The sequence below is a fragment of the Hippichthys cyanospilos genome, chromosome 21 (assembly GCF_059441005.1).
Source record: "Hippichthys cyanospilos isolate Australia breed blue-spotted pipefish chromosome 21, RoL_Hcya_1.0, whole genome shotgun sequence".
NCBI lineage: Eukaryota > Metazoa > Chordata > Actinopteri > Syngnathiformes > Syngnathidae > Hippichthys > Hippichthys cyanospilos.
In genome coordinates, this window is record NC_142389.1 from 1,657,051 (window position 1) to 1,682,213 (window position 25,163).

At 46.0% G+C, this 25,163-nt stretch overlaps 1 protein-coding gene across 3 annotated transcripts; it reads right to left on the reverse strand.

Moving 5' to 3' along the window:
• Positions 1 to 14,180: 14,180 nt before the first annotated feature.
• pdcd6ip (programmed cell death 6 interacting protein) lies at positions 14,181 to 24,712 on the reverse strand. 3 transcript variants are annotated; one of them, XM_088404539.1, is made up of 17 exons: positions 24,379 to 24,712; positions 22,325 to 22,379; positions 22,164 to 22,233; positions 21,816 to 21,943; positions 21,247 to 21,400; positions 20,863 to 20,963; positions 19,799 to 19,915; positions 19,501 to 19,723; positions 19,314 to 19,437; positions 19,061 to 19,238; positions 17,858 to 17,969; positions 16,898 to 17,316; positions 15,816 to 15,950; positions 15,650 to 15,744; positions 15,452 to 15,569; positions 14,896 to 15,119; positions 14,181 to 14,818 (listed from the first exon to the last, which is right to left on the reverse strand). In XM_088404539.1, exons 1-17 carry the CDS (start codon positions 24,582 to 24,584, stop codon positions 14,638 to 14,640), a joined length of 2,640 nt encoding a protein of 879 aa, XP_088260665.1. In that variant the 5' UTR covers positions 24,585 to 24,712; the 3' UTR covers positions 14,181 to 14,637. The 3 variants fall into 3 exon arrangements, with proteins under 3 accessions (XP_088260665.1, XP_088260666.1, XP_088260664.1); XM_088404540.1 differs by having other exon boundaries at positions 14,896 to 15,017; positions 19,799 to 19,930; XM_088404538.1 differs by having other exon boundaries at positions 19,799 to 19,930.
• Between the last annotated feature and the right edge of the window lie 451 nt (positions 24,713 to 25,163).

A 25,163-nucleotide genomic window follows, 5' to 3' on the forward strand; every position in this document is an offset into this window, starting at 1 on the left:
CTGGGGAGGAGAGGCGGCAAGAAAAAATGGTTATTGGTCGCGCGCACACACACAGTCATATCCAACAGCTGCTGCGGCATAAAGGCATTGCTTCTGGCGATGACATCAAGTCTGCAAGCTTCAGAGTGTGTGTGTGTGTGTGTGTGTGTCCCCTTGGTTTTTGCCACATGATAGGGACCGAATTCCGGGTTTCACTGTCTCTGTGGGGACCCTTATTGCGGACCCCACAAGTTCACACATGTTTGAGGGTCAAGACTTGTTTTAAGAGCTCGGGTGTCCAAACTACGGCATGGGGACCGTTTGGGGCCCTTCGTCCACATTTTAGCGGCATATCCTAAAATCAAATTTCTTTTAACAGAAAGCTATAAGATCTTTTTTAAAAATAACCACATTATATAGTCAATATGTAATTACTTAATTGATGGATTGAGTTCCAGAATGTTTAACCCTGATGTAAGGCTATGGGCCAATTGAAAGTTTGAATAGATTGTAGATTTTCCGATTTTGCTGTGCAGAGCATTTGGCGGCATTTTTTTCAATCTTTAAGAAATGTTTTAAAGTTTTGCATTGGGATTTTTCTTATAAATAAGCAAAACCCGAGTCAAAATAACACAGGAATATTTTTGCTGTTTTCTGTGGAGTACAAATAAAAGGAATTGCAAGGTTTGTTATCAGGATTACACGCAAAAAGAAGTTATTGAAGACTTTGGATGATTCCGGGTCGGTTTGACCCGGGATGTGATCACTATTGCAGATAAATAAATGTAACACACAGGTATAAATTAAGGATTGCCTTAATACTTTGTGAGTTGACCCTTTGTGAGTTTTTTTTTTTACATTTTTGGATAGTTAAAGATGCCTCCGGGTCATATTGACCCAGAGGAATCGTTGCGGTTTGTGAGAAATGAACATAACACACTGGTGAAAATGAAATTCTGCACTTGGATTTTGACACGTTTTGGACACGTTTTGGTGACTGAATACACACCGGGTCAAAATGACCCGGGGACATTGTTGCTGTTCCTTGCAAACAAACATAACTGGAGGCTTAATTAGCTAAAAAAAAAAAACGGATTGGATTTTGGTTGGAAAAAAAAAAACGGATTGGATTTTGGTTGCGGTTAAGGTTCTGCCATCTATTGGGATGGTAAGGGCTAGAAAATGCGTGTCAATGGGATGTCCCCACTACGACAGAAAAGCCCCCTGTATGTGTGTGTGTTCTTCCATCCTAGCTTTCCAAAGGCCCCCCTGGCCTGACAGCTAATTGCTACTCAAAGCCTATTACAGTAAGTGCGTGTGTGTGTGTGTGTGTGTGTGTGAATGTCTATAGGTTCCCCTCACACATGCGGCATTTGTGTATTTACAAATAATCTGCGCGCGTGTGTGTGTTGGTTCAAGCGCATCCTGGAGCTTTTCTTAGAAGCAGCAGCTGTGCGGAGCTTCACCCGATACGCGCAAGATATTCCCGGAATACCGGAGCGGCGCGACCGGTGGCGGCGGGAACGCTGGCCGCGGCCAAAACACACACACACACACACGCGCGCGCGCGCGCAAAAGCAAATGGCTTCCGCCCGAGGGGAACGTTTTATCCAGGCAACACCTGAGACGACGGAATAATGAGCTCCGAGGACGGCGGGTCCCAAAACGCGCTGGCGAGAGATGAAAATAACGAGAGGATGGCGCGGCGCTCGCCGGCGCCGCGCTTGAAAGAACAAAAAAATAAAACGCAGACTGTGGACAATTGCATACAGCGGACACAACATTAGGTACCCCCTGGACTGGGCACCGCACATCACAAGGTGGAAGGAAATCAATAAGCGATGGGCGTGAGGAACACAGTTTGGAAAATTCAACGTGTTGGTTTTCCTTTTCAAATTATGAGCAATTGAATTGGAACATGAAGCAATTGGTCGATTTTCTGGTGACTCTGAAGCTGTATATGCTGTCATTTTTTTTTCGTTCATCCTAATCGTGTTAAAGAGTGGGGGGAGGTACGCAAGGTTTTCAAAGAATTTCTAACCAAATGTCTTATATTGCTTTTTATTGCCATGAGGGGCCATGAGTATAATTTTCTTTTCTAAGCATATAAACTGGTACGTGAATCAACAGGTTGCAAAATTGTGTTCTCGTAACGCCTCTGCAAAACGTTTTATACCTTTATTATAGTTCATCCTAATCATTGTACTAAGAAGGGGGTGCGCCCGTGCAGCGGTTCCCAATAGTGGCTACAAGGTTTTAAAAGGATTTCCAGAAGATTTCATATATTGCTTTTTAATGCCGTGGTAGGAAGAGTTTTCTTTTCAAATTAAGAGCAAATGAATGGGAACATGAAGCAACTTATTGTTATAGTTTTAAAATTTTCCAAATATTGTTAAATTCATCCTAATCATTCTACTAGGAGTGTGTATGTGTGTGTGTGTGGGGGGGGGGGGGGGGGCAAGTGGTTCTCAAAAGAGGGTTTGAGAAGACTTCAGGGGGTACGTGAGATGTCAACAGGGTGTCTGTGGTTATCAACAAATCTAAATGGACACTATTTAATGCCTTACAGGAACAATACATTTGATTTTCCAATTTAGAGCAAATGCATTGGAAGATGAAGCCACCATGTTATTTAGCTCCTGAAATTGGTGAAAAAAATACGCCCTACAAATGTAATTCCAACGTTGCATAAAACAGACACGAATGGCACAACGCTGCTGTGAGTCATTGCCAAAATGCTTTGCGCTAGTTAAGGGTCACGTGACTGAAAGGCAAAACAGCTGACTGGTCGCTAGCCAATGAGAGCGCACGACCGTTCACACACGCAATCACACCTCCGTACATTTTCTAAATCGAAGTCTTGCCGACATAACGTTAGCCTAGCGTGCTGCCATTTTGTTTCCAGAATCTCTCGCAACGAAATGGCGGAACTTTCTGCAAATACGTACACAAAGGCGAAGAAAAAAAAAAAAAAGTGGGGGTGCGCAGAAAACTGCCTGCAGGGGATGGCGGAGGAGGTGTGACACCATCATTAGCACGTGATGGATGGCAGGCAGGAGGCGACATCATCATCATCATCATCATCCATCTGCTGCCACGCTGGCAAAGACGCGAGCTAACTTAAGCTAACGAACGTAAGAACATCCTATTTATTAATAATATAACACTGTAAATAATTACACGGGATTGAACGTAAAGAGCGGCGGTGTCCAAACTGCGGCCCGGGGCCATTTGCGGCCTGGCATTTACTTCTCGTAGCATTGTGGGAAAAAATTTGAATTTATTTTTAACAGAAAGCCTTGATGTAGCAGTTTTTTTTAATAACAATTTTATTTATTTATTTATTTTAATTTATTACAATGCAATTACGTTGAGAAATATATATATATATATATATATATATATATATATATATATATATATATATATATATATATATATAATTGATATTTTTTGTACATAAAATGACGTAAACCCGCAACTGAAAAAGTTAGGTCCATAAATAATTAGCAGAGCTAACGTAAAACCCGCATCAACAGGAACACGATGTAGCGAGGGAACGCTGCAATTTCTTTGCGACGTTTTACTTCCAAGTTGACGTTTAACCGAAAATAAGTGAAATGTAGGCTGCATTGTTGTGCAAGGTGCACCTGTGCAGCCACAGCAGTTTTGCGGTTGCGACAGCTGCGCCCCCCCACCAAAGAAAAAAAAAAAAAAAAACAAGTGTGGCGGTAGGAGAAAAAAAACCTGGCCGACATCATTTTTGAAGACATTTTCACCGCAGTGAACCCCCCCGAAATCCCCCTGAGCAAGCCGCGTATTGGTGTGAAAGTTCCAAAACAGGTGTGTGTGCGCGCGTGCGCGTGAAGATGCAAGATGGAGGAGACGAAGACGGACGCAGCTCCACTCGCCGGTGTGTCGCATTACTGTTGACCCGGGACACGCTTGACGACGGCGGGGCTATTTTTACCCGGAGGCGGCGGCGGCGGCGGTGGGGGTGCGCGGCTGGTTGGGGCGTGAGCGAGGGGGGGCGTTCTGGACCTACTCCTCCGTACCACCCGGCTTCGGCAGACTCTCATTAAAACTCCAAAATAAGCAAAAAGACTCATCAACGGATTATTAAAAAAAAGGAGGGGGGAGTAAAATGGGAAATGTGGCGGAAAAAAAACGATCAGTTAACAAACGCGACAAATTGAGAAAGAAAAAAAAAATGTCGCCAATATCCGAAAACGATCGCGAGTGTGAGGGATGTGCGTGTCGGCGGAGGGTGGAGCTTACCGGAAGGTGTCGGTGAATCGAACCGGTGCCGGTACGGAGCTCCTCTCGGCCGGGCTGGCGCTGGCGAATGAGGCGATGCGCTGCTCCTCCTCCGCTTTTGCTCCTCTCTCGCGAGGGAGGGGAGGGGGCGGGGGGTGGGGGGCAGTGCGGGTGGGAGGGGGCGAGGCCTCGGAGCGCTGAGGAAAGAGAGAAAAAAAAAACCCGACTCACCTGGCCCGTTTACCGTCATTCAGACCGCAGCACATGCCTCGACACACGCGATGCTGACCGCGACTTTACAAAATGCTGAGAAATGCATTGAGCAAAGGAAAACATGTTTTTTTTTTTTAAGCCACCGGATATAATTTATAAACTTCATGAATGTTCCTGGATGGTTTTTAATGTGAATGATCACCTCTCAGCATGTACTGAGAAAATAGGAAAAATGAAATATCATTAGCATGAACAAAATGGTCTCTCAGTTTTCACACATCAACGACAGAAATGAAATAAAATAAGTATAATATACGGTCATCTGAGCATTCAAACATTAACGAGAAGATTATCGCAATAATAAGAGTGGTGATCTCGCAGCATTTATAACAAAAATACAACGTGCAGTTTTTAAATATGATTCATGTGAATGTTCACCTCTCGGCATTTACTGAAAAAGACAAATGTACAATCATATAAATAGCGTTAACATAAATGGTCATCTCTCAGCATTCACACTTTAGCAAGATGATTATAGCAATAATAAGTGTAACATTTATAAGTGGTGATTCATATTTTTGAAATGATAACACAAAACAACAGCTATGTGAAGCATCGTCTCTCAGCACTCACCGCAACATAAATTGAGTGTTTCTCCTGCTTGTAACTGTCTCTCAGCATTCCCATATTTTAAAATCGCGCATGGCAGCGTGTACACAGTACACAAAATAAAAATATAGTCAACAGAGTCATAAATGATGCATTTCAGCACTAATGTGAATGCCCGTCTCTCAGCAGCAACACAGTAAAAATAGTCACACAAATACGAAAGACGGAATGCGTAAACTATCGTCGTGTGATTGTAGCGTTAGCGTGAACGATTTTTTTTTTCTTTTTAAATTGGACATTTCCAGCATGGGTGTGAGTGAGCGTCTTTTAGCATTCGCAACAAAAAGAGAAATATTTGAAATGTACTCGATCCCGATGGCGGTTGACGAAATCGTCGCGGCGGCGCTAAAACCGGATCAAAGACGACAGATGATTTCAGCTGTCGCGGTCGCTATGGCGGGCGTGCGGCCCGGCGCGCGGGAGATCAGGGACGGGTCGCCGGTGCCAACGCTCGCGTCCGCTTACATAAACACGCGTCATCGTTACTTTCGCCGGTCAACAGCTGAGCGGGTAATTGCGCGTTTGGATGCCGGTGTCACTTTTGTCTTACGTCACTTCCCCTCCGCGGACTCGGGTTTACCGCTATGGAGGAAGCGGGGCTCACTTCCAGTCAGTGGCCATGCTAACCAAGCTAAAGGCTAGCTAGCGTGGCTCGTTTACATTTTCTACTTTGTGGACAATGCTAAGTTAATTAAGCTCAACTAATTGGGTTCTGAGATGGGTGCCAAATTTTCTGCTGTTAATTAGCCAATTTCTAGCTAGTTAAGCTAACGCTAATGGAAATGCTGCTACTTTTTTAGACAAGGCTATGAAAGCTTTGTAGGCTGCTATGTATTTAAATGTTAGATGTTAGCTTATTATGGAGCGTCTTCGTTTGCTACTTTTTGGTCAAGGTTTTGCTGGTTGAGATATGCTAATGCTTTTGGGGATGCTAGCACTTTTTAGACAAGGCTTTGCTTGAGTTCAGTTGATGCTAAGCTACGTAGGTTGCTATATAGATGCTCAAAGTTAGGTTGCCATGAGGTTTTACTATGTTTTTAGCTAGTTAAGCTATGCTAACGGGACCGCTGCAAACATTTTGGTCAAGGCTTGCTCGAGTTCAGCTAACGCTAAGCTATTTAGGTAGCCGTGTAGATGCTAAATGTTAGGTTTCTATGGAGATGCTTCATTTGCTACTTTTTGGTCAGCGCTTGGTTAGTTCAGCCATGCTAATGCTAATGGAGATGGTAGCACTTTTAGGACAAGCCTTCAGCTACTGCTATGCTATTTAGGTCGCTGTACAGATGCTTTATCTATGACTTTTTCAACCAGGTTAGGCTAGTTTTTTTTTATACCAAGTTATGCTCAATTGATTGCGATAGCGATGGTGATGGCTACGTGTGTTTTCCCTTGGTGACGAGTTTGGCTAATTTAGCTACCATTGTTTACTTGACGGCTACATAAACGGAGCACATGTACAGTTGTGTGCGCGTAAAGATAACTGTTGTAATAACTCGTCATTATCCATCGGGCTCCTATTAAAGCGTGCACTTGTGTGTGTGTGTGTGTGTGTGTGTGTGTGTGTGAAAGAAACAAAATGACACCTCAACGAGCGAGGCCCATGAATATTCAGGAACCACGGAGGCTCGTGAATATTCCGAAGAGGTGGCTCATGAATATTTAAAGTACGACGGGGAGAAGGAGTGAGCGAGTAGACGGGAGGCAGGCGAGTACACCCCGATGAGGTCATCACTTTGATACGATGACATCATCTTTTCACGTTATGAAAAAATCCAAACACGCTAACTAATACTAAGCGAAGACAAAGTTTTGAAATCGGATCCTCATTCATTCCATTTCTTATCCCGCCAGCAAGCGAGGTCGCCGAGGGGGCATTTCAAGTGCGGATTTCGCGTCTTGACCGGAAACACAACGGGCGCACCAAAGGCCCGGGATAATTTTAGCCGCCGTTAGTCAGTGCGCTTGTCAGGCCGGCGCGCGGGCGGGCGGGCGCCCTCAACTTCTTACCTTTGCCGATCAATGGGCGCCTGACTCACAGGGAGGAGAAGCGGACCGAAAGGGGAAGGAGAAAGGACTCGGTGGGCCGCCCACGATCGAAGGCGGCGCCAGAGAGGGAGGCTGCGCAGGAAGCGCACCTGCTCGGCCGACGAGGATACCGCATGCGTGGGTTTGCCTTCTCTTGGTGGAACGGCGAGCGGCCCGATTCTGAGCTTGCGTAGGAACACGCGCGCTTCACAAATGTCTTACAACCGACCGTGGCCGTGCAAAGACAAATGTCCACATTAAGATGTCAAGAAAGGTGCCACACAAAGCCAGAAAAACAAGAGCACTCATTCTCTCACACGCGCATTGCAGAATTTTCTTACAACCAAACACGGCTGTGCAAAGGATGCATGTTAAATTGTCGCAGTTTCAAGAAAGGCGCCACACAAAGGCAGAAAAACAAGAGCACTCACACACACACACACACACACACACACACACACACACACACACACACACACACACACACACACACTACAGAATTATCTTACAACCAAACACGGCCGTGCAAAGACAAAGGTCCACATTAAAATGTCACAGCTTCAAGAAAGATGCCACACAAAGGGGGAAAAACAAGACTGCTCATACACACACATACACACAGACACACACACACACACACACACACACACAGTTAAATGCACTACTCAAAAAATGAAAATGTTCCACCTTAGGTTGGATTTCAAGAAAAGACATTCACACACATTCTCACAAGTGCTGAACAATCACATTACCTCTCATACAAAAACTAATATTAAATCTTTCATACACATGCGTGCACACATTCCTGTGCTAAACTCTTTCATGCTTTTGACTTTCAAGCATGCTCACATTCTTTCAACATCCCTCTCACACAAATACAATCATAACTTTGCCTCTCACACATGCACACACATGGAACTGAAAACAACTTTTTTTCTCACATGCACACACACATACACATAGTTGACTCACACATTCCTGCGCTAATCTCACACTTTCAACTTACAATCTTGCTTACACACATTCAACATTCCTCTCACATAAAACAGTCATATCATTGTCTTTCCCTCACAGGCACAGTCTCTCTTGTGCTCATTCTCACACTTGCACTCACACATAATCTTACACTCTCAAACTTTTCTCACACGCACTCCCCACCACACGCTCAACTCTCATGCACACACACTTGACTCACACTTTCCTGTACTAAAGTCGCTCACACTTTTAATTTCCAATCCCGCTCACACGAGTTCAACGCGCCTCTCGCATAAAAACCCCGTCATAACGTTGTCTTTCCCTCACACGCGCAATCATCTCTCTTGCGCCCACTCTCGCACACTCAAATCTCTCCCGTTGACGCCCACGCACACGCTCTCAAGTTCCTCTCACATATGCAAGCCCGCTGGCGTCTTTCCAACATAATCTGAAATGTTTGGTTGTCAACTTTTATTGTGAAGGGCAAAAAGCGAGTTCCCTGGACGGATGAGCTCAGCCCGAAAGTTGCGGGCCCTCCCCGGGCTTCTCTCCTTTTTCCTTTTCTTCATCTTTTCTCGCGCCGCTGCGCCACGGGCATCACTTGACGGCCTTAAGCTGCGTGGCGCGGCTATTTATATTTGTTGCTAATGAGGCGAGATCTCAGCCGCCGCCATGGCAACCGTCTCCGTGGAGACGGTGCTCTTGGATACCACATCCCCCGTCCCGCTCCGAACGGCCGCTTCCCTCGCCGACGCCGGACTCGGCCACGCGGCAAACTTTTGCTAGGGATAGTCTGGAAATTCATACGTACATACATACATACATACATACATACACATATATGTGTATATATATATATATATATATATATATATATATATATATATATATATATATATATATATATATATATATATATATATATATATATATGTATGTATAAAATAAGGGGTGCGCATTGTTGAGCAGGCAAAGTCAGCTGCTGGGAAGTTGACGCACGTCATCGCCGCCACCTGCTTGGCTGGCACACTCACACATACACAGAAATAGAAAAACACACGCACACACACTTTCTAAACTCTCTCGAACACTTTCACTTTCTTATAACAGACTCCCCGGGAAGCACTAATACACAGACGAACTCACAACAATAACGGACCCACGCGCTTGTGCAGTTTTCTAAACTCCACTTGAATTTACTCTCATGTATAATGTATTTACTCTCATGTATAATCTCACATTTACACAGATTCACACTCGTTTCCAAACTCATCAAATATACACCCCCCCCACAAATACACATTTTCGAAACTCACACAAATTAATGCATACCATACGTCATACATTTTCTAAACAAATTCGCTTACACACTTTCACTAAACTCTCACACTATTTCACTCACATACTTACCAACTCTCACACATTTTAAATTCACAGACGTTCTCTCATGATTATTTTCACGCAAATTGCACAAATATACACGCTAACATACATTTTGTCCAACTCTCATGCACATTTTCTCTCCTGCATACTCTCCCGCTCACACACACTTTTACCAAACTCACTCACATGCATACTCGCACACATACCGGAGCAAATAGACACACATTTTCTCAACTCTCGCACCTTCACACCAAAAAAATTCTCACACAAACTCTCTCACACACGCATTCGCCCGTACACGTTTGCTCGTTCGACACACACATCTCTCACAAACTTTCACTCTCACAAACTGTAGCTCTCACACACACGCCGACTTTCTTTCCTCCACTTGCCAAAGATAGCATTCATAATACGAGGCCGTTAGCTATGCGAGACTCCCCGAAGACTAGTTGAAGCCCCTCCCGCCACCTTAAAGCCCCCCCCTCATGAACCCGCACCCCGACTCCCCCCCGGCTCCGTCTCGTCACGCGTGAGTCATCAGAGGGTGAGAGGTCTGAGGCAAACAAGCTCTCGCGATCGGACATGTCATAACAATGCGCCACCTGTCAGGACCTCCAAAGATGTGTGTGCGTGCGTGCGTGCGTACCTGTGCTCGCAGCTGCTGTCACCCCGAGGGAACATATCCAAAAAGTCTCAATGGAAATTTCAAGATGCCACCCGTGTATGCGTGCAACCCCCCGAAAAGTTGCCAAATTGATTGGGCGCCTCAGGAAGTGCCTCAATAACAACTCACATTACTCCGGGGAGTTTTCATTCGGAAACTACTTTGGAAATAAGGCGGATCATAGGAAAAAAAAATCACTTCCTCATCACTGTGCTAAGAGGGAGCCCGTGCGCAAGTGCGCTGCTTCTCAAATGTGAGATTTTAACAGCAATTTTAATTACATGTGATGTTTTTTTTCCAATTAAGAGCAAATTAATTGGAAGATGGAGAAACTTGCCGCTAAATGGTACAGCATGTTGGATGACTTTATTTAGTTAAATTTTGTACTTTTTTTGCACAGTAAAATAAACCTCGAGATCGTATAGAGTAAGGCGAGGAGTTTTTTTGTTTGTTTTTTTAAACAACCATGGCTTTTTTTTCAAATGGGGTATGTTTTTTTTTTTTGCAAAAATGTGGAAAGATTTTTTCAGCCCAAATTTAACATGTATAGTCAGGCATCTTTGGGAAAAAAAATCTACAATATAGTGGTGTTTTTAGAGTTTTTTTTCCCCCATAAAACGATCAAGGGTAAGTTTTTTTTTTTTTTTTTTAATGAAAAAAACCCCGACCATGTATAGTGACGACTTTTTATTCTTTACAAAAGACAACCATGCATATAGTAAGGTCATGTATAGTAAGGTGTTTTTTTTCCCCCAAAATTGACCAAATAAAGTTTTTTTTTTCGTTAAAAAACAACCGTGTATAGATGTGTTTTTTTTTTTTATACCCCAAAAATAACTTTGAGAGAAATGACTTTTTCTCCCCGCAAAAAAACGACCATACGTGGTATTTTCCCCCTGAACACACACACACACACACACTCACACAATACTTGGCTGAAAAAATTTTCCAGGGGTACATCATGAAAAAAAAGTTAAGAACCTCTGCGCTACACGGCCAGAAAGATGCCAATGATTCTCCTAGGAGCAAGGGGGTGCGTCAGTGTCACATTTCCGCAAAAGTGGCGGTGAATAATTTGCTGGGCGGGAGGGGGTGCGCCCGCCTGTACGCTTACGCAAGCGAGAGCCACTCAACCGAGCGAGGCCCGAAAATACCCCGTAAAAGCTGATGGTGCGCTCGGCATCATCGGCGGGGGGCGGGGGGTGCGCCCGCGCAATCGGGAGCCACTTGACACTCGCCGACAAAAAAGGAGCCGGCGTACAAAAGGTTTATTTTTCCGCGTTGTTGTGTAAGCGTTCCTTTCATCTTCCCACTCTCCTTCCTCTCGCACCCTCTTCCCTTCGCACCCCCCCCCCCCCCCCCCCCCCCCTCGCTCTCCCACACAGGTTAGATCCGACGGAAGGTGCCAGGCATCTCGGCGCGCAAGAATATTGCCGTCTATTTTTTTTCCCCTCATAATCTCTTTCCTCCCTCGACACCCACACTCACTTTAGAGTGGGGAAAGGGGGGGTCGGAAAATGAAAAAGGGCGAGGTGGCAAGGTGGTGGGAGGGGGTGCGCACTCATGAGAGAGCCAGGAGGTAGTTGTTATAGTAACTGCCTTTCTGTACTTGTCAATCACGGCTATTTCGGGCAAGCGCTTCCTATGGGGGGGGGGGGGGGGGGGGGGGGGTGCGCCGCAGACTTGCTTCCACCAGGAGAAAATAATAACGCGCTCAAATTAACACCCTTCGCGGCGCGCACCACTTTTTCTCACTTTGCCGTGCGAAAGACGGCGAGATATTGCGATTCCGCCGGAAAAAAAAGACATCGCACATGCCAACGCTGAGATGATGATGACGCATCGCCGAGAGAACAAAAAAAAAAAAGACCATGTACACTCAGCTGTTTAAAAAAAAAAACAACTCGGGCTATCTAGGCTAATACAAAAACCTGACTGTGTAGTAAGGCGTTTTTTAGGGAAAAAACAACCATGGGTATGCATAGTAAGGCATTTATTGCCAAAACACGTTAACCACGCAGGCTTCCGTGAACCGAAGGTCAGCGAAGAAGATTGCATATCTTAAAAAGTATATTTTATTTAATATTTTATTTGAGTAATATTGTTGCTAGCAGCTAACGATTTTTGTTGAAGCGCGCGTGCATCCGTGAAAAAAAAAAAATCAGACGTTTGGCGGGGAAAACTTTGAGGGGCGAAAACTCCAAAATGGAAAGCGAGTGAAAGATGATTTAGTAGGTGGCAATATGGCCGCCGCGCGGCATCGGGAAGCCATTAGGCGCAGGCTAATTAATAGCTGTCAGCGCCGGCGCTCCGCTTTTGCCAGCAATTAAAATGTGACACCCGCTACGGCGGAGAAGGTCTTGTTAAAACGCCAGACACCTTTCACGACTCGTCGTCGTCGCGCTCTTCTCCATTCGCAAACAAATGCGCGCGAGCGTGTGGGTGTGCGCCACATCATCTTTTGGCAAAACTTTTCAATGCGCGAAGCACCAAATCGGCACCCTGACAAACGATTGGAGTGGGGGTGCGCAACGTAAAACAAAGAGATTTTGATGGCGCGTGCCTCGAAAAGCTCACTGCTTTTGTCCAACGCTTGGATCTTTACATCAAAAGCATTCCAGAAGACACTAGGGAGCTGAAATTTCACCCAGATGGTGACAACGGGTTACACATGGCACAACTACCGAGCTATCAGCAGGAGTGTGATTTCCCCTGGCTAAAATACTGTGAGAATGATGTGGAAGAACCTGACTCAAAAAAGGTGATAGAAAAAGATTATAGGGAGCTGAAATTTCATCCAGATGTCAAAGATAAACATGGCACAACCACTAAGTTATCACACTAGCAGGAGTGTGCCATCCCTTGGTTAAAATAGTTCTAGAATGATGTGGAAAAAGCTGAGTAAAAGTTATATAAACAGGGAGCTGAATTTTCACCCAGGGTGTGACAAAATGTCAAAGTTAAACATGGCACGACCACTTAACTATCACCTTAGCAGAAGTGACCCATACCTTAGCTAAAATAGTTCCAGAATGATGATGTGGAAGAATCCGAGACAAAAAAAAAAAAGACCCGGGAGCTGAAATTCCACCCAGATGGTGACAAAACGTCAAAGTTAAACATGGCACCACCACTCGGCGATCACACTAGCAAGAGTGTCCCATCTCTTGGCTAAAATACTGCAAAAATGATGTGGAAGAATGTGACCCCAAAATACTGCACAAGACTTTTTACGCCAGTTTTTTTCCCCCCCCCCTTCTATGATTTGGTTTTGAGAGGCGGGCTAAGATGGAAGCTGCCGACCGGCGGAGCAGCATTTGATTGGATTTTGAAACTCAATTGATTGGATTCCATTCAAAGCGCGGCGGCCTTTGCCGGGGCCAACCTTGACGAGGTGGAAAAGAAACCTGAGATGGAAAATGGCGGACAACATAGCACCAGGAAGAAGATTAAGAGAGTTTCAAAAAAAAAAAAAAAATGGATACGGGCAGCCTACCAGCGGCAGCTCCCTGCCAGCACGGCCGCGCATCGGTCCAGACGTCACGCTGCGCCGCCATCTGCCGCAGCGTTTTACACACAACAAAGAGACCTTCAAAGAGGCGGCGTGGACACCGTGGCGCTGCACAAAAATGTCCAAAATAAAAATCTCACCTACAACCTTCAAGAAAAACCTCAGTGGCGACTCACGTTGACGATCTCTCACACATGGCTCTCACACGCAGCATCATTAGCCTTCCATGACAGCAATTTAATATGGGAGTTTCACCTGCGGCGGGGACCTGACGTGATTGAGACGGGAGGGAACGGCGGGAACGTCATTTGCATGTCATTTAAACAAGCTGGTTTGACCCTCGCCACCGCCGCTCAGGGGGCTAAGAAAAGAAGAAGAAAAAAAAAAAGCAATTATTGGGAGTTGGTGGCGCTGCCACCGTGTGGCCGCTTAGACTTTTTGGCCCAGATTAGATTGTTTAAAAAAAACAAACAAACAGAAGCACCAAGTTAAACTGGGGGGTAATAATGTGAAAACAGTTTATTTAATTTAGGTAATTGAATCATAATAACACAATTTCTGCAAATCTTCTGTATAATTACATAAAAAAACAGGAAATGTAGGCAAGAGCCCTAAAGAAGACAAGAGGAGTTCCCCAAGGTAAGCCAGTCATATTCTTTTATACATATTTTCATATGGAATAATAAGAGAGCACATGTGTGGCTTGTACAGCTTGTGATTGTGACGCGGTCGGCGACTAAAGCGGCTAACCAGACAGGCGTTACAAAAAAAATCAAAAAGAAAAAAAAGAGGTTGAGCGCGATCCAGTCCAAGACGGCGGACGTTTTGTGTTAGCGCGTCGATCCGAGTGAGGAGGAAAAGGTGCTTTCGGGATCCCCGAGGAAAAGGAAAGAAAATCACGGATCAAACTTCCTGGGAAAAAAAAGGAGAAAAGTATTAGGGGGGGAGGGGGGGGGGTGCTTTATTGCTGAGGGAAGTAGTTCTGCTGCTGCGAGGGCTGCTGCGGGTAGCCGGGGTAGCCCTGCGTGCCGGGGGGGGCCGCCGGGTAGCCCGCCTGTCCGGGGGCGGCCTGGTAGGGCATGTAGGGCACGTTGTACTGGCCGTAGGCGTACGGGTTGTAGCCCATGGGCATCTGGAAGTACCTGCGGGGGCGCGCCGGCGTTAGGCTTACGCACTAAAGAACAAAAATAATCAACGATGGCACTCGTAGGGAACTCACTGCGGGTAGCCCTGGTAGGTGGGGTAGGGGGGTCCCTGCGCCGCCGAGGGCGGGGCCGCCGCCGGCGGCGGGTTGGCGCCGGCCGAAGTGCCGGCGGCGGGGGGCGCGCCGGCCGGTGCGCTCTGCGGAGTCAAGACAGGCGGAGTCAAGACGGGCGGGGGGGGCCGGGCGGGGGGCTGGGATTTGGCTGGGGTCTGCTGGGGGGTCTGCGGAGGGACCGGGTTCTGCAAGGACAGAGACGAGTGAGGCGCCACAACTTTGGACTTTTTTTTTTTTTTTTGAAAAAGAAGGGCCTGCACAAGCTTTTTGCCATGTGACTTTTTTCGGATAAAAAAACAGTAAATATGAGTAAAAAAAAAAGACGTTTAAATGATACATTGAGACTTATTTTGGAGCGTGCACTGAGACGTGGGGGTACGCCAAGTGGCCAAGCCGTTTTTTCCCTCCTAAAACGTGGTGGCGCACCCGCTCAATTGTGACGTTTGAGGTTTGAGGAAAGCCCGTTGCGGAAGAAGGCGCGCCCGGGAGCGGCGGGCCCGACCAGGCGGGAGCTTACAAATATGGTTCTGGGAGCGGGGGTGGGTCCTCCGGGGGCGGCCGGGGGTTGGCTCTGGTAAGCGGGGACGTTGAAGTTGGGGGCGCTGGGCTCACGGGCGATGCTCTGCTGCAGCTCCCTAAAAAAAAAAAAAAGATATACCGCCATCAGAAAGCGGTCAGAAGGCCGTTTTCTTTTTTTCCAGTTCGAGCGACTGACTTGAGAAGCTCGTCCCGCTCCGTCTTGCGAGCAAAGACAATGTCGCAGCATTTGTTCTGGAACTTCAGCAGGATCTCCGTCAGGTCGTTGTAGAACTGCGAGGAAGGGGAGGTGACAAAGCCGTCGGCGCCGCGGCCCGGCGAGGCGGCGCCGACGAGATGGAAACCTTGGTGCCCTCGCGCAGGTTGCTGCTGATCTCTACGTAACTGTCGTGGGCTGAGGCCAGCTTCTTGAGGACCTCCTCTCGCAGGTTGGCCTCCGTGTTGGACTGCTTCAGGCTGCTGAACTCCTGATGCGACGTCTAAAGAAAAAAAAAAAAGGCGGCAAAGTCAGCTTTCACGCATCTCGTTTCACGCCCTATCAAGCACATGACAAACTGGATGATGGGAGCCGGCGTTTATGACGACTGATTTAATGCCGCCGCGCTTCAAAAATCACCCCGGCGCCGAAAGACGAACAGTCGGCGATACGAGCCGGGCACGCGATGGCGCCTCGTCTTACGAGCGGTGGATCGGACGATTGTTTTCGTCTTGAGTTGTGAGCAAAAATTTCAGGTAACTTATACTTAATACTTAAACTTATAGTTGAACACTTTTTTTCAGCAATTGTAAATGTCTTTTGTATAACACTGCCCCCTGGTGTTCATGGTGCAGAAGCTAAAAGGCGCATCACAACGCCCACGAGTTATCAACATTTGGCTGTTATTTTCGGAGGCTCGAACAGATATGAGGAATTTCCACTTATTTGAATAAATTCTTGTCTGTGAAATTCATAATCGGTCTGTGTCTTGTGAGAAGTTTCAGTTTAGCCTTGTTCATTTGGATTTCACTGCCTTGTACTATGACAGTTTATTCCAGCAGTGCTCAAATTGGGGGTGCATGGGTTTATGTAGATATCAGCAATTCTAATGTAATGAGATAAGGGGAGTAGATTTTTTTTTTCTCTTTTCAAATTAAGAGGAAACTAATTGTAACATGAAGCAACGAGTAGCAAAATTGGACAATAGTGGTTCCTTTGGAAACGTTACATGCTTTTATTTCGTTAGAGCTCATACGGATGTGCATTTCCGGTTGGTGAGTCGAAGTATACGGACATGATCATCCGGAGATGATGCATAAAATACACTAAGAAATACCACCGCAAATATAGTTCCAAAGTTGGATTGGGACAGCGCTACGTTTGAGGTCTTTTTTTTATTTTCTTATCCAAAAACGGCGGTCCCGTGGCGGGATACGGGATACGGCGTACCTGAATCTGTCCCAAGAGCTCCTCCTGCTGGCGAAGGCTGGCCTGCACCCTCTGGTTGTACTGGCCGTAGAGCTGGTCGAGCTGGCCGGCCGAGATCTGCTCCTCGTTGATGGCGCCGTCCTTGGCCAGCGCGGCCAGGAAGGTGGCGGACATGTCGAAGGTGACGCCCTTGATGTCGGCCTCCAGCGCCTCGCGCTCCCGCTTGACCTCGTCCAGCCGGGCCAGCTGCGAGCGCAGCACGCCCACCACCTCGCTGCCCTGCAGCGTCTTGGTGGGGTTGGCCGAGGGCAGGGCGGCGCTCAGCTCGCTCTCGGGCTTGCACAGCAGCGCGATCATGTCGCAGTGGGCGTTGTAGCGCTCCTTCACCACGTGGTCCGCCTGCACCGCCTTGTCCAGGATGTTGCGGAAGTTGGCGCCCTCTAGAGCGCCGACACATCGAACCAAAGGACGTCTTTTTTTTTTGGGCGGGTTCAAAAAGTTCATTTTTCTGGGTTTCGGGTGAAAGTTGTCAAATAAGACACACCTGGAGGTTTGTGAGATTCCGCGCAAATCTAATTGAATGCAGAGACAGGAACATTGTGCTCTTCTTTTCAAATTAAGAGCAAATTAACTGGAACATGAAACAAGGTAAGCCAAATTGTGAATCATTTGTAACGTGCGCTTTTATTTACCATATTTTCCGCACTCACTATCCTGTTAATAAATCCTGTTTTTTTTTTAAACTGTGTATGTTAAAGATGTTAATTCAATGTTGAATTATGATCAAGACGGTGGATGATTTGGTTCGATGAACTGTGAGTTACTATTATTACCGATTACTATTATTATGACCTTATTACTTAGCGGATTTTGTCTATCACAGGTAAATTTTCAGGCTTTTGCTGTGCAAGAATGCACTGAAATGATTTTCCCGAAATATTTGCGCAAGCCCTAAGAAATAGCAGAGTGTGTGGGTGTTACCTGAGCGAAGGGGCTTGTAGAGTTCCCCCGAGGGGGTCCTGTTCCAGCGCTGGTTGAATTTGGCTCGCAGATCGTTGTCCGTCGTCTCCTCGTCGTCCAGCATTTTCAGCGCCTTTCAAAGCGCAAAACCGAAAGAACCTTTTCAATTCCGCCCCATTTCCAAAGGCGTCTTCAAAACAATCGCGACTTGCCGAATCCCAATTCTGACTGGCAATTTGGCTCAAACTTTTCTATCTTTTGAATGCGCTCGAGTTTTGTCATTTTTTTGTTCCCCCGTCTACTTTTGGGAGAAAATTTCCACTTTGGACGTTTTCCCAGTTTGTCAACAAACTTGGAAGCGCGTTTCAAGTGGATCCCGCCGTCTGTCAGCAGATTTGCGAGCGGAGCGGCTTGGCGGCGGCCATAGCGGACGCGCGGTCCTTGGCCGCAAGATCAGTGGATTGGATTTTTAATGAAGATCCTGATCTGGGATTTCAGCCATTAGGGATTATTAAGGCCTTCTAATACGAGTGTGCGCGGCCATCTTTTTGAGGCGGCCTCTAAAAACCGCGCGGCGCGCTACTTTGTCAGGATGACAAACAAGCTGTCGCCACGCATTTGAGACCGGGCGCCGGGGCCATTTCCATCCCAGCGCTTTGTTGCTGCCTTTCAAGCGGGCTTATGTAAACTCGAGGATGCTTTGCGGCAACACTTTGGTACGCCTAGGCATGGGCCGAAGACCAGTTGGACTTTTTTAGCAGGGTTTGAAAAAGCCAAGATTTTAAGAACGCCTAATACTGTCTGTCAGTGGTAATAAACTGCGGGAACTTCTAAGCGGGAACCAATATGATTGGTTGCATGTAGGAGAGAAAATGAAGCCTCATGAACCATTTGTGATAGTTTTGTTCCCCCAGGTGGCACTCTAGGTTTAAATGTGAGGGAAAAATAATAGAGAGCACCGTCTAGGGCAGAGGTCCCCGACCTGTCTTGTGTTGGTACATTTCATGTTGTATAAATGTTTAGTTTGTATCGTGAATAACGGTGTGTTATAATTCCAAATTATCATAGCAGATTCTCTTAGATTTGTTTCAGTCACTTGAGTGCCAAAATTGAACTCAGAAATAAGTTAAATGACTAATAAACATTTGGGGGAAATTTTCCAGGAACATTTTGGTCTCTCTGCATCATTTTTTTTTTTTGCTCGGCTGACGAGTGCGCACTCACCTCATCCAGAATTTCCCTGTTGCGGGTAAGCAGCTCAGGCAGGTCTTTGATGAGCTGCTCGATGCTCTGCAGCCCCCCCTGCTGCACTACGGAACGGGCCTTCTCCGCGATGGATTGCGGGACGGAGTCTCCGGAGAGATCCTCCAGAGCGGCCGGCAGGTTGAGGGACGCCAGAACACTGGTTGCAACACGGACGCTGAGAGTCACGCTCGCCGGCGACGGGCGGCGGCCGCCAATGAGCGATCGGCGTTACCCGTTGCAGAGATTGGTGGCTTCCCGCATGGTTCCCACCAATCTGTTGACGGTGTCTGATTTGCGCTGGCCGTACACGCCCATGGACTGCTGCACCGCCATGGGAACCATCTTCTCAAACAGATCTGAAGGGAGCACGGTGCACTTCAGTAGCTGAAACGCGATGGTTGGCGGGCTGCGCGCCGTACCTGCAAACTTCTGGCTGAGCGGCGGCGCGATGGCGGTGGCCTTCACCAAAGCGGCCTTGCCGATGGGCTCCAGGTCCTTGAGCTCGGGCACGCGGTCGTGGTAGATGAAGTCGTTGTCCTTCTTGGCGGCGGTAAGCGATCGGTTGATCTTCTCCGTCAGGTCCTTGACGCTCACGTACTCGTCGTAGCGCGAAGCCACCGTCTTCACCAGCTCGGCCGCGTGCTGAACCGAGGAGGCGTGTGAAATTTCCTCCAGGGTTCTTTTTTCGTTTGGGGTGGGGGCGTCAGCACCACGTACCTGCAGGCGAGCGATCTCCTCACCGAAATGTTTCTTGTGCTTGGCGAGGACGCTCTGGTGGAGCTCGGCGTTGGCCTGCATGATGCAGTGCTTGGCCGCCAGCACCGGCAGCACTTCCTGAAAGTAAAAATACTGACCAGGGAGAAGGCAACCACAGAGACGGGACGCACACAAATGCACACACATGCGCGGTACCAAGGCAGCCCAACGACGACAACAAAAGAAGCCAAGGGTGTGCAAAATACAAACACCGGGTGCAAAATAAAAACACCAAGAAAAGAGAAGGGGGTGTGGGGGGAATAAAGAAGAAAACACAACACCACCACGAGGGATGCAGAAAGAAAAAGGAAGACAACGGGAGAGAAAAGAGAACAGGCAGTGAGTGGTTAACCCTCCAGCACCCAAAAAAAGTTACCCAAAAAGACACACGCACCAAAAGTGCCTCTTCAAACCTCATTTCAGACACGTCGGACTTCTTAAACAAGAGGAGTCACTATTGCGGTTGTTCCTAATATTTCGACCCACAAGAAACTCTTACCTCAATAATGACCGCATTGTTTAAATGTACCTAAAATCTAATACGTAAAGGCCACGCTGCGGTAAGAAACGTTTTCGAATGTCATCAACTTCAACCGACACAATCAGAGGAGTAAGAGGAACCCAAGAGGGGTGGAAAAAAGGAGAAGCCAGAACCTGTCACTCTTTCACCAACACGTCATTTATAGAATTGATCATTGACAATTAAAGCGACGGCTGAAAGATGGCAGCAATACAACAAAGCCCTGAAATCGGGATCCTTCATTTTGTTTTCTTTACAGAACATTGGCATTTAAAAGGGCAAGTCTAACTCTGGAGAAGAATGCATACCTTTTATTCAAACAAACAAATAGATGTGGCATTTAAAACAAAACAAAAAAAAAGATGGGCGCTTTTGTTGCAATTTTGTTTACTTTAGCGTGACATTGTAGTGAGCCACTACAAGCTAGTCCAAGCAAAAATGTGCTTAACACGCACAATAATTGCACGTTTGTGATTAGCGGTGAGGTTGAGCGTGATGCGCATACCTTGGGCAGGTTGTCTTTGTACTGACACTGCTTGAAGGCGTCGCCGTAGAAATCTGCAGCCTGATTGGACAACTTGGCGATGATGCCGTCCTTCATCCTGTCTGAAAATGAGCATAAGAGTTGTTCAACACATTGATGCCTACACCGGCTGCACTTGAGTAAATAAACCCCCCCCCCGCCCCGGCCTCATCTCAGAAAAATATGGTAATGCACAACTCCAGAGACAGAATTGGGCCACAAGCTGGGTCCAAAACTGTTTATTGTGATGACAAATGTCCCCTTGTGGCTAATTAAAAACACTGCATGGGTCCCAAATATAAGCTGCTTAGCATAACGCTAAGCTAGCAGGAGTAATAAATCATACGGTCTGGCGTTTCGGTGTACCTGTGGTGGCTTTGAGGAAAAACACCTCCTGGGCCTGTGCCAGCATGATGATGCTAAGAGTGCCCACCGTTTCGGGGGCGATATCCATGGTGGGCTCGCGGTTGAGGGCGGACAGAACCGTGTCTTTGATGTGGGCGAACGCGCCGCTGGCCAGCTGCATGAGGCGCAAAAAAAGAAAAAGAAGAAAAAAAAAGCCAACATTAAACAAGGCCTCCAAAAGGAACAAAAGCTTGCATGTCAGCGAACTGCATGTAAGTGTCTCATAAATTAGCATGCATTTTCTATTTTTTTTTTTAACTGGAAAATGACACATAATAACCAGCAGGTCATTTGTTTTATAGCTGTTTGACAATTTGGCTTGTTGGCAAGCAGGAAATACTAGGAAGTATCTAAGAGAGCAGGGGAAATTTGAATACATATCTGGCTAAACTTGTAAAATGTTTAGAGCAGCAACCCGTGGCTCTTTAGCGCCACCCGAGTGGCTCTCGGAAGCCTTTTTTTTTTTTTTTTAAATGGTTTACAGACACGCCACAAATATTTTGAACCTTTTCTTCTCAACGTTCAGTCACCTGATAGTATTTGGCGGCGTTTTTGAGGCCCTCGTCGTTGTCCAGATTCTGCTCAGAGGCGATCTGGCTGGCCAGCGCCGCCGCGTTGAACAACACGCATGTCTTCTCATAGCCCAGGCTGGCCAAAGCTGCAATATGTCATTTCTTTTTTTAAATGAAATGTTTCAATATTTTTTCTGAATGAATACATTGTTGCGCAGTCTGTAATTTCAGTGATAAAAGCCACACAAGAAGACCCTTGTGTTGAAGTTTAACATAATAATCCACCTTGTCCAACCTGTTTGTCCATGTAGCGTGATCTATTTATAGCGTTTCAGAGATGAATGGTCATCGCTGTCAAGCGCTTACCCAGCTTGACGGAGCCGCCGAACAGCGAGCCTTTATCGAAGGCATCTTTCCATGTGAACGTTAAGCACAGCTGCGGAGGGAGAAGACAAGCACGAGTTACTGACAGCTTGTTGCTGGGCTCGGGCCCGTGTGAAAAATAACAACAGCGTATAATCCATTACCTGGTTTTCACTGAAGGGGAACTTGGGCTCCACTGCGCACAGTTGGTCATAATATCTACACGGAGGGAACATGTGAGACTTATCAAAATGGATGCTCGAGTTCAAGAGTTGACAAAAAAAAAAAGCACATTAGGCTTTAGATAGCTAGATAGCTAACTGCGAAACGCCCAGCTGCTATGCATGTTATTTGTTAAAATAGCATAACGATGTATCAGTTTTGGCTAGTTAGCTAGTGTGCCACAAGCTGGATAGCTGCTACGCATATTGGCACTTGTTATATTTGTCATTTTTATTGATCAACGATGGCGATCTGCAACACATACTGTCACTTGTTAATAAAGGAATGCAATTGCTCGATGGCTAATTTGTTTAACACTTGTGACAACAAAGTGCTAGCAGGTGTGCTTAATTCTAAATGATGCATGACAAAAATTAGCTAATGCTACGCGGTGACTCGGTAGTAACCATCAAATTTTTAAAACGCTCAGCTCTGCTACTTAACCTTACCGGAATGAATAGTTAATAAATAAACCAGTTTCGCCTAGACAAACACCCGGATGAGGTATTAGTCACATGTTAATTTTTTTGACAAAAATGGATCTGGTTTGAAGAAGTACTGTGACAATGAATTGAAAGGCAAACAAAGGTTGTGATTTGCCAAAAAAGAAAAAAAAAGGTTGTGATTTCACACAAAAAAACAACAAAAAGCTGCTGTCAAATAGACGATGGAAGGTGAGCTGAGGTGTGGCTGAGTGAAGAAAACCTGAGCACACACAATGGTTGCCATGATGATGTAAACAAACGCTCTACCCCCTTATTCTTAAGTACCCCCTCCCTGCTCGATGTTGCCACAGCGACATGAAGGTGTAAAGGTCCACTCTTCACCAGTGTGCTTCTCTTTCACGCAGAGATACTGCACCAGAGTTGTGTCATAATTAAATTTATATCGTGCTACGCTAAAGGCTATTAAATGTCGGCACCAGCAGCGAAAAAGCCCCGGGGCCAAGAACATACCTGACGAGTCTCGTCAGCGGAAGGAATCCCACGAGTGGCTTGGCAACAAGTCCGACAACAACGCTTGGGATTTACGCGTCATGACACGCATGACAAGTATGGGAAAAGTGAGGCAGCAATACTAAATTTAAAACAAGCTTTGTTTTACCCTCACCTAAGTAAGACGACCATTGTACTTCCTTATTAATATATTTCTTAATCCATTTAAATACAAGTTGGCAGTAATTTTTTAAACTGAATTTCACAGCCAAGTTGAAATCCCGGGGCTGGAGAAAAGTGTGTTTGGTTGAGAAGGAGGGTGGACTAGATAAAATATAATTAAAAAAAATGATTAATTCTAGATTAAAATCAAATAATTCAGAAGGGGAAAAATACTTTTTATTTTGCATAAGTTGGGCTATCTTTCGAATATAATAAAATAATAAAAACGCATCCAGTTCTTCCAGTTAACTTAAAAACGCAATCTTAAATAAAGTTGTATTTACTCATTTCATATGTAAAAGGAAAAAAAAAAAAAATCAGTGCAATTATAATACGAAATACGGTGCCGTCCTGATATTAGAAAATAAAAGAAGCATTTCTTGATGAAACTACAGAATTTTATAGTTGAGAAGAAATATGAACATTAAGATTAAGCCAGTTTTCCTCCAAAACACTTTATATGTCCAAAACATTGTGTTGTTAAAACATCATGTGAACTCGATTAACACCGCTACCTGTTATGGTCACGTGACAGGAAGAAACAGTTCACTCCAACACATAAACTCAGTGTGATGTTTTCCCTTCGAAATGACACTTTTAAATACAATTGAGCATCCGTGTAACCTAAGCAACTTCTTACGGTTCGTTTGAGTGGCTTTCTAGACGCTTTCCAGCCCAATTAGCCTGAGCTAATTTAGCTTAGCCGGCTAAGCTAACGCAGCTAAAGTCTCTTGGGTGCGGCGAGACAACATTACGGAATGTAAAATGGCGGCGCCTCCGCTACAAGTGACAAGACGAATTTCCTCAGCGTGTTGTAATTGTTTATATATTATTATTACCTGAGAAGGCTCTCTAGTGAGCTCTCGTGTTTGTCCAGCGGCCTTCCCAGCGCGTTCCGCCGGAGCTTGTTGAGCTCCTCCACGGCTCGGATGTACTCCGCCTGCTCCTCGCCCACCGGGTAAGTGGACGTCACGTATTTGGACAGCGGCTTGACCAAGTCCACTTCCGAAGACTTTTTCAGCGGCACGGATATAAACGTCGCCATGTCGTGCCGCGAGAGCGTGAGTCAACTTGGTTCCGGGGGGAGGACGGGACAGGAAAGGCCAGGCGAGCTCCACCGAGCGACCACCGAACACAAGACAACAAGCCAGCGGATTCACTTCCTGGATTTGCTCAGGTGACGTCATAAAGACGGGAAGACTCCCACGCGCAGACTCAGTAGATAGGCCTTTCCGTAAAAAAAAATAATAAATCGGAATCATTTGCTTTGTTTTTGCTAAATACAAAAATTCAAAACCGAATTAAATTAAGCGGCAACTTCTAAATCGAGACGTGGGATCGATTTTTGTTTGTTGAATTTTTATTAAAATTCTTGGCAACGCTTGCTTGTCTAAAAACTTTTGTCTTTTGCACAGTAATTTCGTCAAAAATAAAGTTGCGTTTTCTGATCAACAAAACCTCGGGAAAGCACTGCCTTTAATGTATTTGTCATATAAACCATAACATACACCATAAGTAGCATTTTTCCCTTTTACCTGCATTTTACCCTTGTACCTATATTTTCGAAAATAAAATTGCATATATATGCTATTCTTTCGTCGTGAGGAAATGTTCAAAATATAAC